The 15,275-nt window shown below is 42.3% G+C and overlaps 3 protein-coding genes across 5 annotated transcripts in view; 2 read left to right on the forward strand and 1 right to left on the reverse strand.

Moving 5' to 3' along the window:
* The window catches only part of tbx21 (T-box transcription factor 21), a 477,598-nt gene that overhangs the window by 197,817 nt on the left and 264,506 nt on the right, over positions 1-15,275 (forward strand). The gene's annotated exons all lie outside the window — the stretch shown is intronic.
* Positions 1,731-7,209, forward strand: cdk5r1b (cyclin dependent kinase 5, regulatory subunit 1b (p35)). Of its 2 annotated transcripts, none has more exons than XM_072374206.1 (2): positions 1,731-2,115; positions 3,255-7,209. In XM_072374206.1, the coding sequence occupies exon 2, from the start codon at positions 3,463-3,465 to the stop codon at positions 4,372-4,374; it is 912 nt and encodes a 303-aa protein (XP_072230307.1). In that variant the 5' UTR covers positions 1,731-2,115; positions 3,255-3,462; the 3' UTR covers positions 4,375-7,209. The 2 variants fall into 2 exon arrangements, with proteins under 2 accessions (XP_072230307.1, XP_072230308.1); XM_072374207.1 differs by having other exon boundaries at positions 3,258-7,209.
* myo1d (myosin 1D) overlaps positions 8,586-15,275 on the reverse strand; it is a 100,408-nt gene continuing 93,718 nt past the window's right edge. The window contains exons 22-23 of one of the 2 annotated variants that reach the window (XR_011909234.1): positions 10,213-14,069; positions 8,586-10,181 (exon numbers count right to left, since the gene is read on the reverse strand). Coding sequence is in view for 1 of the 2 variants with exons in the window: in XM_072374205.1 (XP_072230306.1) it covers positions 13,913-14,069 (157 nt within the window). In the remaining variant the exon portion in view is untranslated. Of the gene's footprint in view, positions 14,070-15,275 lie in introns of both variants that reach the window. The other variant, XM_072374205.1, reaches the window with a different exon arrangement.

Raw genomic sequence — 15,275 nt, forward strand, 5'->3', positions numbered from 1 at the left:
AACAATCACGTCTCCCATGAGTCTGAGCAGAGCAACAACAACACTAATAATAATATAAGTAATGAAAGACCTGTCAGACCTGGGATTAGTTTTCTTTAGGACTCCGGTGAGTTTTCTGGTTGTATGCAACGTGATAATATGCTAATCGATAAGCACATATTCAGTCATTATGAATGCTAATGTTGAACGTTCTTATGTTACAAAAAAACAATTGGAGATTTACCGTAAATGTTGCAAAGATGTTTCAATGAGTTAGTATGAGTATGAGTTGTAAACATCATTGTTCACATGACGACCGTAATTCTTACTGTGCCATTGTTGGACGCCATGTTCAAAGTCTGCTCAGGCTATGTATAATATATACAAAATGTGTGTGTGTGTGTGTATATATAATTCTGCATCGCAGCAGAGCTGAAGAAGCCCCTTGCTGAATACATTATGTTGTTTTAAACACTGTAATATGTATAGGATGAGCCCATTAGGTTCATTAACATCTTTGCACAATCAGCTCAGGGGCCTCCAGAGCAGTTCTTCTTTATAAGCTTGTTCAGTTTCTTTGAGTCACTGGCTCTGGTACTGCTGCCCCAACAGATTACAGAAGATATGCAACAATTTGGTGCAGACAACCATCTCTAACTCTTCTACTAGCAAGAGACATTGACAATCAACTTGTTTGTTTTGCTCTTGTTCGAGATGACGTGATTGTTCCCACATCATGCCACAAAGTGATCGACCAGCTTCCTGTACGCAGCCTCTTGTCCATCACTGATACACCCAACAACTGCAGAGTCATCAGAGTTCTGTACTGGAAATCTGAGGTGTACAGAGTGAGGAGAAATGGTGAGAGTACAGTCCCCTGTGGTGCTCTTATGCTGCTGACCACCTTCTCAGAAACCCAACTCTTCAGTCTCACAAATTATGGTCTGTTTGTGAGACGTTACTATAGAGTTATCATAGAATATAAGCTTGTAAAATAGGAGCTTTGATACACAGGCTAAATGAAATTCATTGATTTGTATGTACAAAATAAAATTATTTTGTAAATCTGTCCGCCATCTGTGGCTATACAACAAAAAATTATTTATCCCAAATAATAATTTGGATTTACTGGATCTTATTAATATGCCTGAAATGGCAAGTTTATATCTGGAGCACATTCCTAATATCCTTTTGAAATAAAAACCTTTTTGGACAATTGTTGCTTTGAAACAAAGGAAACAAAAATATTTACCAAAAAGTGTCTGTGTTTTTAAGTGTCTTTCATTTTTACAATACATTTTTACAATTAAAATGTAACATATGTAGGCCTATAGATCCACCCGTTTCCTGCACTGCATTCAGACAATGGGACTGAATAGATGTGTTGTCTATATCTATTAAGAACTGAGTTCTGAGTGGAAAATCATTCATCCAGTTCAGCAAGACACAAATAATTACTATGAAATCACTGGTAATTTAACAAATGTGACACAAAATACAAAGAGAGGGTGGTGGAATTATGAGTATAAGAAGATAAATACAGTACATAACGAACGCATTATTTGAATATTATTTGAATTTAAATGTAGATTAAAATGAGTCAATCAGGCAGGCTTTAAGGGACAATACATCCAGCGAATGGCTGCCAACCTATTTATCAGATGACTGCTGATTAGTTTTGGTGTTGAAGAGGAAAAAATATCTCAGCAGCTCATTGGGTTTGCATTAGCACCAGCTGTGTGAGGCTCCAGGCGGAGCTATTTCTCAGCAGAAACAGCACCGCGTACAGAGCGCAGAGCGGCGCCCCACCACCGCCTTTGCGTCAACCACCCTCAGTCAGTGTGATACAACACAACATCAGCCCTCGCAGCATCCGCATCTCACGGCCAACAGGACCAGGAGCACATCTTCATCTTAGCATCCATTCCACAACTGCCCACCATCGTCTGCGCACGACCGACGCCAGGAGCGTCCATCCACTGCATTCTTTTTTGGCTCGGATCGGATTATTTTCTTTGTTGCATTTGTGCTCCCTGAGATGGTTTAATGTTTTAATAACGTCTTAAAAGGAAGAGTCTCGAGACGCGGGGCATCCCCATTACATCGCGTTTATTTCCTCATTGAGCTGGAGATCTGGTGAGTTTGTTTTGATTTTGGGGGACATATCGGTGCTTAAAGCGCCTGGGTTGTACAGATTTGTGGATGCATCACATTTGAAAACAAGGACATTTTGTCTAATAACCAAAACAGGATCGTGTAAATATATTTCAGTAGGGATATTCAGCTAAATCCATCGACATATCGTGACATAGTAACGGAGGGGATGCATAAAGCATTTTTGTTTATTTTCAAGCCACCGCCTATCACAACCAGCTATCTCGTTTCGACGCATCCGCAAGGTTTCAGCACCACGGATAGCACCCGATGTACACAACTCTTTATCACCGCGAGGAGGCCGATTAATCCTTCGATTTTAGAGCATTTGAAACACACCGAAGCTCATGCTGTGGTATTTCTCCGCCTCTATGGAAACAGTAATCCCTCTGATGATGAAACTGGGTGATGGAATGAAGGATAGAGCTTGTTGGATCCTGCGCTAGAGAGCAGATTCGATCCATCGACGCTCTCCCATTTGTGGCCACAGCAGAGGGAGAGGAAAACACTTCGTGCGATGACATAACCAGTTATCGTCATGTTTATAGAAATTTATTAGGGATGCAACATACATGACCTTGTGCTAAATCCTGCATCAAAGACGACCTTCACCTGTTAATAAGGTGTTTACGTTTCTGCCTTCCATTTTGGAGAGAGGGGAGGCGCGTGACTCACTCTGGTACGTCGGCCATTGCCTGTAAATCTCATACTGTAACATAATTCTGGATGTTCCATCTATTTTTCAAACACACGCGCAGCTCAATTCCTTAATTTCTTTTTAATTTGCAGCTATTTTTTTAATCTGTCGCGAGTATACGAACCGTATTGAAAGATCAAATGTTTACGATGAGAGGATTGATCATCTGCTGCAAAAAGGGGTGGGTGGATCTATGCTACTTGTGCTAATTAGTATAAGTCATAGGCTGATGCATTCCTCCACTTACTGAGTCAAATCAATACAGCTAATAAGCCTGAGCTGTTGTCGGATAAACCACTCAGGCAGACATCCGCTGCAACAGAACAGGACAAATGACTGTGATTTTATCTGCAACGAATCTACACAAAATGTCTTGCTATAGCAATAATCCTATGCAGAAGCTAAATAGATCTTCTACTTTCAGCAGCGGCCCTCCTGAGGTGCAGGCAGAGAGGTGAAGGTGATTCTTATCCCCTCAGAGACCTCTTCACAAGACAGTCTGCTCCGGCGTTTTAGATGCCCAGCGGCAGCCTGAAGCTCTGAGGCTTTGAGACCCTCTGGATCTCCACCCCGGCAGACACCTCTACTGACCCAGTGCAGCTAAAGCTCCTGGACACCTCCCTGCAGTCGCCATGGGAACCGTGCTATCTTTGTCACCCAGCTACCGAAAGGCAGCTCTGTTCGAGGATGGAGCTGCCACCGTGGGCCACTACACCGCTGTCCAGAACAGCAAGAACGCCAAAGACAAGAACCTGAAGCGCCACTCGCTCATCAACGTGCTCCCATGGAAGCGGATTGTAGCGGTGTCGGCCAAGAAGAAAAGCTCCAAGAAGGTGCAGCCCAACGGCACCTACCAGAACAATGTCACCCACCTGAACAACGAAAATCTGAAGAAGTCGCAGTCCTGCGCCAACCTGTCCACCTTCACCCAAGATCAGAGCACTCCAGCTCTCACCAAGAGCTCCAACAACACGACAACATCTTCGGTCAAGAAGGCCCCTCTGACTAACTCCAATGTAGCCCCCGGGACTCCTAAGCGGGTGATCGTGCAGGCCTCCACCAGTGAGCTGCTGCGCTGTCTTGGGGAGTTTCTGTGCAGGCGCTGTTACCGGCTCAAACACCTGTCCCCCACTGACCCGGTGCTGTGGCTGCGCAGCGTGGACCGCTCCCTGCTGCTGCAAGGCTGGCAGGACCAGGGCTTCATCACCCCCGCCAACGTGGTCTTCGTCTACATGCTGTGCCGCGACGTGGTCTCCTCTGAAGTGGCCACGGAGCACGAGCTGCAGGCAGTGCTGCTCACCTGCCTCTACCTGTCCTACTCCTACATGGGCAACGAGATCTCCTACCCGCTCAAGCCCTTCTTAGTGGAGAGCTCCAAGGAGACCTTCTGGGACCGCTGCCTGTCCATCATCAACCTGATGAGCGCCAAGATGCTCCAGATCAACTCCGACCCTCACTACTTCACTCAGGTATTTGCCGACCTGAAGAACGAGAGCCAAAAGGAGGAGGAGAGGAGCCGCCTGCTCATCGGCCTGGACCGGTGAGGGGATGCTGGGGAGGGGTGAGGGCAGGTGGGGTGTACTCTAGTCTGGCATTTCGACACCTTTAAAAGATTATTTGTGACGCTATTTATTCATTACTGCCCAACCTGCAGAGAGGCTAAGCCAGCTAGGAAGTATTTGACGTTTATAGCTGCTTTTGATTGAGCAGGAATGACAACAACCTGCAACTTTTGGGGGGTGGGAGGGTGGAAAAGTTATTTTTGCTGATATTTATTTCAGTATTCACCAAAAATGGGGCAGAGCTTTTTCCCAATAGTCCCAGCTAAATTCTATTTTCCAACTTGCAAAGGATGGACTATCTGTAAACCCAAGAATGAAAGCTTTTTTGATGAGGAATACGCAAAAAATGCCAGACTCGGGTAAATCCTTTGCCTACATTCAGATGTACTATATCTCTATGAAATACTGAAAACATAGAAAACAAAAACGCTTACAAAAATGACAAAAAAACAAACAAAAAAAGGTAAAAAAGGAAGCTACAGCAATGAATGTGGACAGGACTGAGGCTTCAGCAGCCCACCAGTGACCTTCTGACTGTTTGACGATGTGATGTGCACTGCCTACTGCAAGGGGGCGAAGGCCATCGCCTGATTGGCTTTCTTCACGCATCTCGGATGGACAGGCATCCCCGGCTGGCTCACTGGAACACTCCCCTCCCCTCCACACACATGGACACGACTGGACATGTTATCGCTGGGATGCATTTGTGGCCATCTAGGAAAGAGCTGCTCGAGTCGTCAGAGCTGGATCCATATTTTTGTGGGTTTCTGTCTCTGGCTCTACAGCAAGATTCCATACACCGATGGACAGTGAGCACTGCTTTGTGGGACTTTTGATAAAAACACAACAGCCACTGGACATATATCGTCTGTGTTCAGAAAGACCTACTTTATTTTCATCTAGATAAAAAAATAAAACAAGTCATTGGATGTTTTGCTCCATAGAGGCTTACACCTATGGAGGCTTATTTATTGCTTTTACGGAACAAGTTTTCTTTGATTAACTCTTTATTTTTTACTTAGAAATGTAACGTTTTGCACGTGTGCCATGCAATTTTCCAGTCTCCGGGAGGGCGGGAGCTATTATTACGTTTCTTTTTACTTGATTTGTAAACCAACTGCATCTGCATTAGAGAATGCTGTGAACAAAGTGACACTAGTTTATTTAGCTATGCTTGCTAAAATAGGCTATTTGTTTACCAGGGGAATTCTTTTTGTACTTTTGTCGATAGGTTGTGTCGCAACCACTTTGAAATGTTTGATTTTGTGCTCAAGATTCAGCATAGAAAATGTTATAACAGTGCCATATCCATGATGGAAATCCCACAGATTTGAGAATACTCTGAAATACTGCATCGTTTGTCCAGCTGCTGAATGACAAAGTGGATTTTCATCTACTTATAGCTACTTACTGACACTTAATTTATTGCCATTTATGTATTTATTATTTAGGCACACTGAGTGTAATTGAAAGATCCTCATGAGAGACTTTGGAAAGGGAAGGACTAAGAGAGGAGGGTTTGCTGGTATTGCAGATGTCCTTATCTTTGGTGGGAATGAAGATTGATCTGGTTTATGCAAATGAGTGCTGCAGGGATTTATCAACTAAAAAAGCCCTTAAATCAAAACCACTGTTAAATCTGACCACCACCAATGTGGCATCCTCCACAGTGATCTTTTATCTCAGAAAATGCCCTCAGAACGACTTTTTGTCCCGATTTAGAAGCGAGCCCAACCCGCTGTCCCACATATCAGAAGCTGAAAGCAATTTTTCAAGGAGTAAATTATTCAAGTAACAATGGCTCCTTCATCATCGCTGCAGAAAAGCACAGTGTACCTTGAGGATAATCCCTCAGCATCATCTTTGTGTGGATCAGCGAGAGGTGGCATCCCAAATATCCATCCCTGCTGCAGGGGGAAATGAGGCGACCTCCACAGGTCTAATCAGGTTTTCAATCGGAGACACCACTGGGTCCAAAAATGACACGCTGCAGTACGCAGGGGGAACACCTTGACAACCAAACAGAGAGCAGAAATGCAGCTTTTCATCTTCTCTGCAGCTCCCTTAGCTAGATAAACTACAGCAGCGGCTTCTTGCAGAAAACTATGTAACGTGTAAAAACTGTCATGTTTCAAGCCTCTAAGCTGCTTTTCGAATGTAAATCAGAACAAACAAGCAGTTGAGACAGTCATAACCGGGAGTCAGTTCTAAACAGGTCGGACCCTCCGCTTTGGATGGGCTTCTGGTCTGGCAGAAAAACGCAGGGCGTTGGGATTAAACACACCTCAGATCTTTTCCTCTCTGTCCACTTGCCCCAACTCACTTAAAAGGTGCCATGTTTCTTCACTTGCATTATTGAGTAGTTGTTTATAACAATATAAAATATTGAAAAAAAAGACTCAAGTGATAGTTGGAGATTTCTGTCACATTTCTTTCTGTATCTTGTTGCGTACTTTGTAGATTAAAAAAAAAAAAGTTAAACTGATAAAAAATGTCGAAAAGGGAGGCGCTCAGTGGGCTGCATGTGTGAGCGAATGAACATTCGAATGTGAGTGTGTGTGAATGGCAGCATTTTATTTGTACAGAAGAATGTGTTGTTTTCTTACAGGGACATGGAGCACACTCCAACCACACACTGAAACTAGGACTCGGTGGGGGAGGGAAGGGTGTCGATGCCGTTCGGTAGAAAATGTCCTTTTTTGGAAAAGACAAAAAAAGCTGTTGCTGTTATTGAAACTTCTTTTCTTTTTGGGTTTGATTCTGCTTATTTTAATTTATTTTTGTACTGTGATGGAAAAATAAAATGCACCGATCGTTCAGGGGCGTCACTTGTCTTTTTGTGCCTCCAGCTGTGGATATGTGCTCACGAGATTCGTGTAACCGTCCTTTTCACCGCTCGGATTTAACCTCAGACATGCGTTGGGCCTCTGGTCACAACCTGGCTGTCTGATTTTTACTGGCTCGGATCAAAACTGTTGGATTTTACCACAGTAACTCCTGACATCGTACCTCACATGTTAGACAGAAGAGTTAATTACTTTTAATAAAATCAGTGGAGCCAGAACACAGACTGAAGCACACCATCTCACTTCTGCATTCCTTGAATTTTTGTCTCCAGATGTTGTCGGTTTGAAGGAATTCTTAACTTGATTTTACAGATTTGTGTGGACTGAGCTCCAGAAGTGCACAGCAGAGATGTCAAATGGCAAACATTTGCACTTTTTTAAGGTCTTACTGTTTGTTAGTGTCACAGTTAGGTCCATAAATATGTAAACAGAGACAGAACATCAGCAGGCCACAACGTCTAACCAAGTCAAGAACAATCAAGAGTTTTCCTCAAACTGCAAAAAAGATGTTATGGAAAGATAAAACCGGAATGACAGGAAGAAAAAAAAATGAGTAGAAGGAACAAGGATCAGGGTCAAAACTACTGTCAAACACAGCAGAGGCAGTTTGATGGTATGGGCTTGTGTGGTGGCCCATGAAGCTTTGACTAATGCTGATAGGAGGTGGCAGGGTGAAACCCAAAGCATAACGGAGCTAAAACACACCGAACAAATTGACCCTTAACAGTTCAGGAGGAGGAGCCAAAACACTTGAGCAGAAAGACTCAAAGATACATGTGACAGCAGTAAAGGCCTGGAATCTACAGCGCTAACATAAGCCTTAAATGGTTGATTAAATATTTCTATTGAACCGTTTGAAGCTGAAAGTCTACAGTTGATTTACATTTTGACTTTTTAAAAAAAGATCGATTATAATTCCACTGGTCTGGTGTACAGAAACCAAACAAAAACCTGCTGCTGGGGCTTCATCACGACAGATTCAGACAGATCAGCTTGGATCACGCCACTCCTGCACATCAGTCATTCATTTAACCACCAGATTCTGTTCAGCCTTACTTAGTCACTCCATTGAAGAAAAACACAGCCATCCCACTCTTTGAAGGAGATAGTCATCCATCATCCAGAGGATTATAAACACCTGCCGAAACAAAGGCAGTAGGGAGAGGCGTTGTCATGCCGACGGCAGGGGTTTCTGCCGTCTTCACGTCACCTGGTGAAACAACAGTGTGTGGGTAAATGTTGAGGCTATTACCACGACAGCTGACCTCGGAGGGCTTTGAGACATAAGTTCCGGCTTTACATCTAACAACAGACAGGCAACAGCAGCAGTTATCGACTGACAAGCAGTTATGGAAGCAAATAAATTTATTAATAAACTGATTAATGAAACATTTTCATTACAGAACACCATGAACAAGATGCCAAACCTGCATTCATACAGAAAACATAGGCAAAAAAACAGTATTACAGCATTTCCCTCTCAACTTAAACTGGATATTACAGTATATTTATGCATGTAATAATGACATATTACACAAATATGCAAAATATAAACTTATCATAAAATAAGGCACATATTGAATGGACTGTGTATACATACAGATTTTGCTTAAAGCCACTGTGAGCAGAATAAATTACAGAGAGAACATGAAATGTGCTGCCCTTTGGCTAACTTGGATGGGCTTCATAACAGTGTTGTGTCAGATGTGCCTGAAACAAAACACCAAAGCTAGAGGAATGTAATTCTTACCAACTATGTGTAAAGCATTAAAATAAGGGACACAATGGCACAAGTGATAACCCCTTTATGAACAGGTTACAAGAAAAAAGGTTTGATTTTTACTTTTAACTGTCAGCATAATTGAAAAGTAATTATCAGTGATTAGTTTTGCACTACAAATATAAATCAATCAGGAATACATCTGGAGCTATTCCATCTTTTCCTTACCAAAAACAAAAAGAGAGCATCTTATGTCTTCATATCATCCAAAAACACTGTTGTCCTGATCAACATTCACACACTACTAAACCTTTTCAGCCAAACTCCCTCTGACCTGTTGGAAATACTCAATGTTGCTCCTAAGGTGTAGAACTACGACCTTGAAAACGGTCCCAATTTAGCACAGTGTTTACTTCTGTTCAAATAAGGTAACAACGACAGCACCGGCCGCTTTAGGAAACCACTCACCTGTGACTTGTTTTTTAAGATTTCCAGCTTTAGATGGCTTTTTGCCACAGAAGCAGCATCAGTCAGGCCCAAGTTTATGCTCTGTACACTTACACATGGTTCGGCTGAGCTACAGTTAGAGCTCAACCAGCCTATGCAACTGGACTAATGTCGTCATCCAAGTATGCAAGCACTGGAGAGCAATGCATTTATTGACCAAAGTGTGTCCGACTGCTACGACAGGTGACATGGCTCCTTAGAGCTTGGCTGCTTCCGGTCAACTGAAACAACAACGAGGCCATTTTGAGTCTCATTAAACTAAACTACCGGCATTATATGAGTGTGAACGTCAGACAAACAAGTTTACAAGATTGTAGACAAATGTACGCAGAGAAACTTGATGTTTTTATTGGCTCCATGATGGAGGTTAGGGTCTTGTCACTGATCCACAGGTCAACATATTAACAGTTTTGGCTTATTTTAACCAAGTGCAACAGCTCAACTGGTATCTATTTTAAGTTGCCGGTCTCTGTCTGCGTCACTCTGGCAAGATTTGGTCCAGGAGACACCCACTGTGGTGGGAAGACCACAAAGACGGTTTTGAGTAGTTTGTTGGGAGAAATACGTATGCCAGTGTGTTTAAGGAGACTTTGGTCCAATTCCAAATCCTCCCCTTTTGCAGAAGTGAGGTGCTCCTTTTTCTTTGAGGATCAATGGTCATCTAGCTATCCAAATGGGCCGTAACCACCCAGTTGAAGGGCTTACAGACCCTTGATCTTTCAAAGAAAAGAGGCACTTTACCTCAACAAATCAAAGGGTTGTGTCTAAGGGAACATTAGGATTCGATCTTTGTCAATATGTTGGTGTCATGATTAAAAAATTAGGTAACAAAACTTTAAAAGGGGAGTAGCTGGGTGGCAGGTGGCTGTTTGAAATGTATGACATTTCTTTTATTTTCTACATGCTTTGTTGCCGGTATTCTTTCCCTTTTTGTTTACATACCTCATGGGCACAGGACGGCTGAGAGAAAGAAAACCTCCACCGCCCCGCAGGGCGGTACAGTCAGCCCGACTTGGCGAGGAGCCAACTGATAGAGGAAGCAAAGTGGAAAAGGAGGGAGGAATGGGGGCAGGGAGATGGGAGAAGCAGAGGAGGCCAAGCGAGTCTTTGTTCACCAACCCCCTTTTGCCGCAAGAAAGCAAAAAGAGAAGCGCTGAAGTGAGAAGTGACACGGAGTCCATCCTAAAGATGGGCGGTGAATAGCTGAGCAGAGAGGAAAGGAGAAGCCCAGTGGGAGATTACCAGGCTGGAGGATATGCAGAGCTGCACTGTTATAGTCCACACACACATACACATTTTCTTCACTGTGCCTGAGAAGACTGCCTATCAAAACCACCAATGTCACTTCATTAATCCTCACTACAAGTGCACACATTTCCCCAAACACCTCTTTTCTGCATCAAAGCGTCTTATCAAGCAACAGGACAAGGTCATCCAACAAAGGGCAGCGAGGTAGAGTGGAGATTTGCTTCTTCAAACGACACGGGCACCCTCAAACTAATTAAGATAAACGTCTAGTTCAGACAACACACGCAGTTAGTGGACTGTGCCACTGTGGCTACTTAACAAGCCTTTCTTTCTGTTGTGGTGATGCCAGTTAGAGAGTCTACAACTTCAACTGGGGCAGACACAAAGGGGTCATGATTCGTAACCTTGGACTATCGTACTTAAACCCACATTCAGTGTTATTAACTTTATACTCTGAGACAATGAAAACTTGCTTAGGATCTATTTCGGAGTATTTTTGGAGCTTTTTAAATCAGATCACATAATGTTCTTCAATAGCAGCAGTTTGCTTGTTTGTCAAGGAATTACCGAGACTCAAATGTGTAAGCCTTAATGGATGAAAAGAGAAAATCTGAAGTTTATGTTTGTGGCTCAGGAACAGAAGTCAAACAGCTCCTGAACAATTTGAGAGTGTGTTCTTTTCCACTAAGAACATATCTTCCATTCATTTTACAGCAGCAGTCTGATATCAAGTCAGCACAAATGTGGTTTTAATACAAACACATAAATCCTACACCGCTACAACTGCGACAGTCCATTTCTTCTGGATGCTGGGTTGAATTATAGGCTCAATCTCATTCAAAACAAGTAAAATACAATCAGGTGTCCCTCCCTGATAAAAAAAACATGTACTAAAGAGATTTGCTACTGGGGATGAAGTAAATTTGTCCAAAGGAGGCAGAGTTCAGTTCTTTGACATATTAAAAGCTTTGAAAGGCTCCTAAGCAGAGATAGCCATTGTAGTTCCTATTTAGTTTTATGTGTTGTCAAACCACAGGCAGCATGATAAAAAGAAACCGTGAGGGCCGACAAACCTTTGGAAAGAATTGCCTTATTAGCAGCAGAGCTAATATGTAGCTTCGCCACTTGGCAGTTAGCTTACACTCTAAATTATAGCTGGTGAGATGATGACTTCAAAGTTTATTTTACCTTAGTTACTAAATAAAAAGACGTGATAAAAACAAGAGAAAATGTGTGGAAGGTGCAAACTGTCCGAGGGAAAATATAAATAAACGTGTTCCTAGTTGGCTAGCATGCTAGCAGTTAGCTTATCAGCTACAGGGGCTTTTTGAGTCTTTTTGGAACTCATAGTTTGCATGGCAAATATGATTTTTTATGGAAAGTTTCAGAACATCTACTAAATTGACTTTGTGTGAGAATGTTTTCTCAACAGTCAAGGCCAAGAAGGAGCTTTAACCTCAAAATAATTAAGCGTTAGCCAAAACTAATCTCTGCAGCATGCAAACAACAAACATCTGGGCCTTGACTGTTCGGTAGGCAGACGAATTTAAACATCACTGCAGCCTGAGGAAAAGCATCTGTTTGAAATCTGTTGCACCTCTGAACAAATGATCTTACAACAAACTGGGGATGCCTGCCCAACGTATTATGAAAACAGCATAAACCTAACACAAGAACTTAAATCATGTGATGAGTGTTATTTGGCTTTCTATACTTGGAAATAGTAGAAGGAAAATCTTCAAGGAGTTGACTATTTATACAAAAAGTCATACAGTCAGCAGTCTGAGTGCAGATCTCACACCCCAGTGTGTAATTGTGTCTATAAGTCAAGCTCTTGGTCCATCTCTGTGCCAACAGGAGGAGAGATAAAAGGGTAAATCTGCAAACGTACGTCGCACACACTCCCTCAGTCACATTCACACTCTGTTGCTGTAATGAAGGGGATATTTGTCAAGTGGAAGCCTTATTCAAAAGACTAAGGACCGCTACAAGTCATTAGGGATTCACTGAACACAAAGACAGCAAATGAGACTCGAGGCTGGACTTCAAATGGGATTATACAGTACTGGCCAGCAACACTGTTGCCAAGCAAAAGCACTAAGTCTGACATGTAAATAGAATACGAGCTAAAGATAGCTAATAAAGAAAGAAATGCTTTGCTAAGAGCTAATCAGTTTTAATCAACTCTAAATGGAGTATAATTGCTGAGCATAAACATTTCTGTAATCTTAGGCTGGTCACATTCAGTATACTCTCACCTTTTACGTATAAGCAGAAAAGGAATATGATAAAACTACACTGCACAGAGAACATAAGATGTGAGGTTAACATTAGAAGGTTTGGATGTGTTGTATGGAGCAGGTTCTTTTGTTCAGGGTGTGCTCAACACATCCTATTCAACATCCCGTGACTAAAACAAAAGGATCTGAAATTTGTGCCTCAGATTCGCTCTGTTACCTCATGCCACTGTAAACATTTAATAAACTAAAAGTGGACACTGCAGGTCCTTCATTTTACCCTCTAGGTAGGAAAGTCTTTAGATTACATCTTTAACATTCAAATTTAGTTTTGTGTATAAATTACAAAAAAACAAAAACCCTGCTATAAATCAGATATAACCAATCAAAGTGATGCACAAACATGGTTTTCATCTCTCAGGGTTTCCCATCTGATCAGGCTACGACACGTGAAGCTTCAGGGATTATAAATTCCTGAAAAATCCTTTGGGTGTTGTTATGCAACATGTGTGGTTCTAGGAAAAATATGCAGCATAATCTGATCTCACCAACTAACCTGTAATAAACTAAAGATTGCACGAGGCAAATCAAATTCAATTTCGATTTGGAAATTTGGATAAAAAGAAAGAGCACCACTTGGGTGGATAATCATTTAGTGCGTGCTTTTAATCTGCTCAACTAATAATTCTTTTGCACGTAGAAGAACTGCTGACCATCTTTTTTAGACCTGACATTGCCTGGAACTAATAGAAGGTCATATTTGGCAAAGCTTTGAAAACTGAGGATCAATAACCCCCGATCCAACTACAGAGCTACCTTGTCACATCAACAGCAGCTCGTGGAAAGAAAATAAAACGAACAGCAAAAGAAAAAAGAACACATGACGTGAATCATGAACGTCTTAATCATCATCAACCCAGCCGGTTTGAAATCGGTGGATTCCTTGGCTTTTTTGGCCCACTTTAGTTTCCCGGTACAGCCAGGATGTAACCAGATCGGCTCTTGGTGAAGTCTGGCTGCGACTGGTTGATCTTGGGCTCCACGATGACCGTGCACTTCCTCCCATTCATGCTGCACTGGATGGGACTCGCTACGTTCACCTGCAGCTTCCTCTTCTCGCTTCGGAGAAAAAGAATGAACAGAAGATGGAGACAGAAAGAAGGAAGGACGAAAAAAAGAAAAGGAGATCAATTATCAATCAAGAGTGGTTGGGCATTTCACACCAACATCAGAAAGCAGAAACTTACACAATTACAATCTGGAGTTGCCTCTCAAGGAGAAAATTACAGACATGACACAGAACTATTTACTGAGCAGCTGAACATTCTGGCTTTGTAAAGCACCTACATTTTTTTATTAATAAACAAATAAATCAATACATAGATTGACCTTTGTTATAAACCTACTCTGCCTTATGGCAACATGAATTATTGTTATCTTTCCTGAAGAAAAGTTTGAATGCCTTTTGCTCAGTGGAGAGATGCGATATCATCCTGAAAAAACATTCAACTTCACCGTCCACCTGTGCATTTACTGCCGAGGCCTGACCTCTACAGTACAGCCTGACCTCTACAGTACAGCCTGACCTCTACAGTACAGCCTGACCTCTACAGTACAGCCTGACCTCTACAGTACAGCCTGACCTCTACAGTACAGCCTGACCTCTACAGTACAGCCTGACCTCTACAGTACAGCCTGACCTCTACAGTACAGCCTGACCTCTACAGTAAATGCACAGTAAATGACCTCTGACCTGACATCAACCTCATACCATCAGTGATCGTGTACATGTGCACCAGTCATCTGCTTCATTGGACCTGCACCAAACAAAGGTCCCAGCTTCATCTCCTTGTCCAATGCAGCGGATTCATCTCTGAATATCACTTTCATCCACTCGACTGCATCGACTGCTCCTCTTTAGCCAGCGTAACCTTGTTTTCTTCTGTTTAGGTCTTATTGATGGTTTCTCTGGCTTTTCTTTACACAAATTCCATTTATTTTAAATTTCTTTTGCTGTGCATTTTCTATTTTTATGGCATATTGCTCTGGATTTTTCGGTCCTTGGCTGTTCTGTGTGTTTCTCTTTTACAACCTTCCCATTTTATTTGCACTTGCTCCACATTTTAGACACAGCTGACTGGGAATGGCCATCATCTTCTGCCACACTCAGAGCTGAACAGCCTTCTCAAAGGAGTTTTATAATCCTTTCAATAGTTTCCACTGACAGTTCTCTTCTTGCTCATTAAGCTGTCCGTGCACTCTCTCTATTAACTGCAGACTAATTTGCATATTTATACTTGTACAAGTATTTGTTTTCCAAATCCA

This window comes from Leuresthes tenuis, unplaced genomic scaffold (genome assembly GCF_036924035.1).
Source record: "Leuresthes tenuis unplaced genomic scaffold, fLeuTen1.0.hap1 SCAF_20, whole genome shotgun sequence".
Classification (NCBI taxonomy): domain Eukaryota; kingdom Metazoa; phylum Chordata; class Actinopteri; order Atheriniformes; family Atherinopsidae; genus Leuresthes; species Leuresthes tenuis.

Coding starts and splice junctions, on each gene's coding strand:
- cdk5r1b (XM_072374206.1), top strand. CDS start 3,463: ATGGGAACCGTGCTATCTTTGTCACCCAGCTACCGAAAGGCAGCTCTG.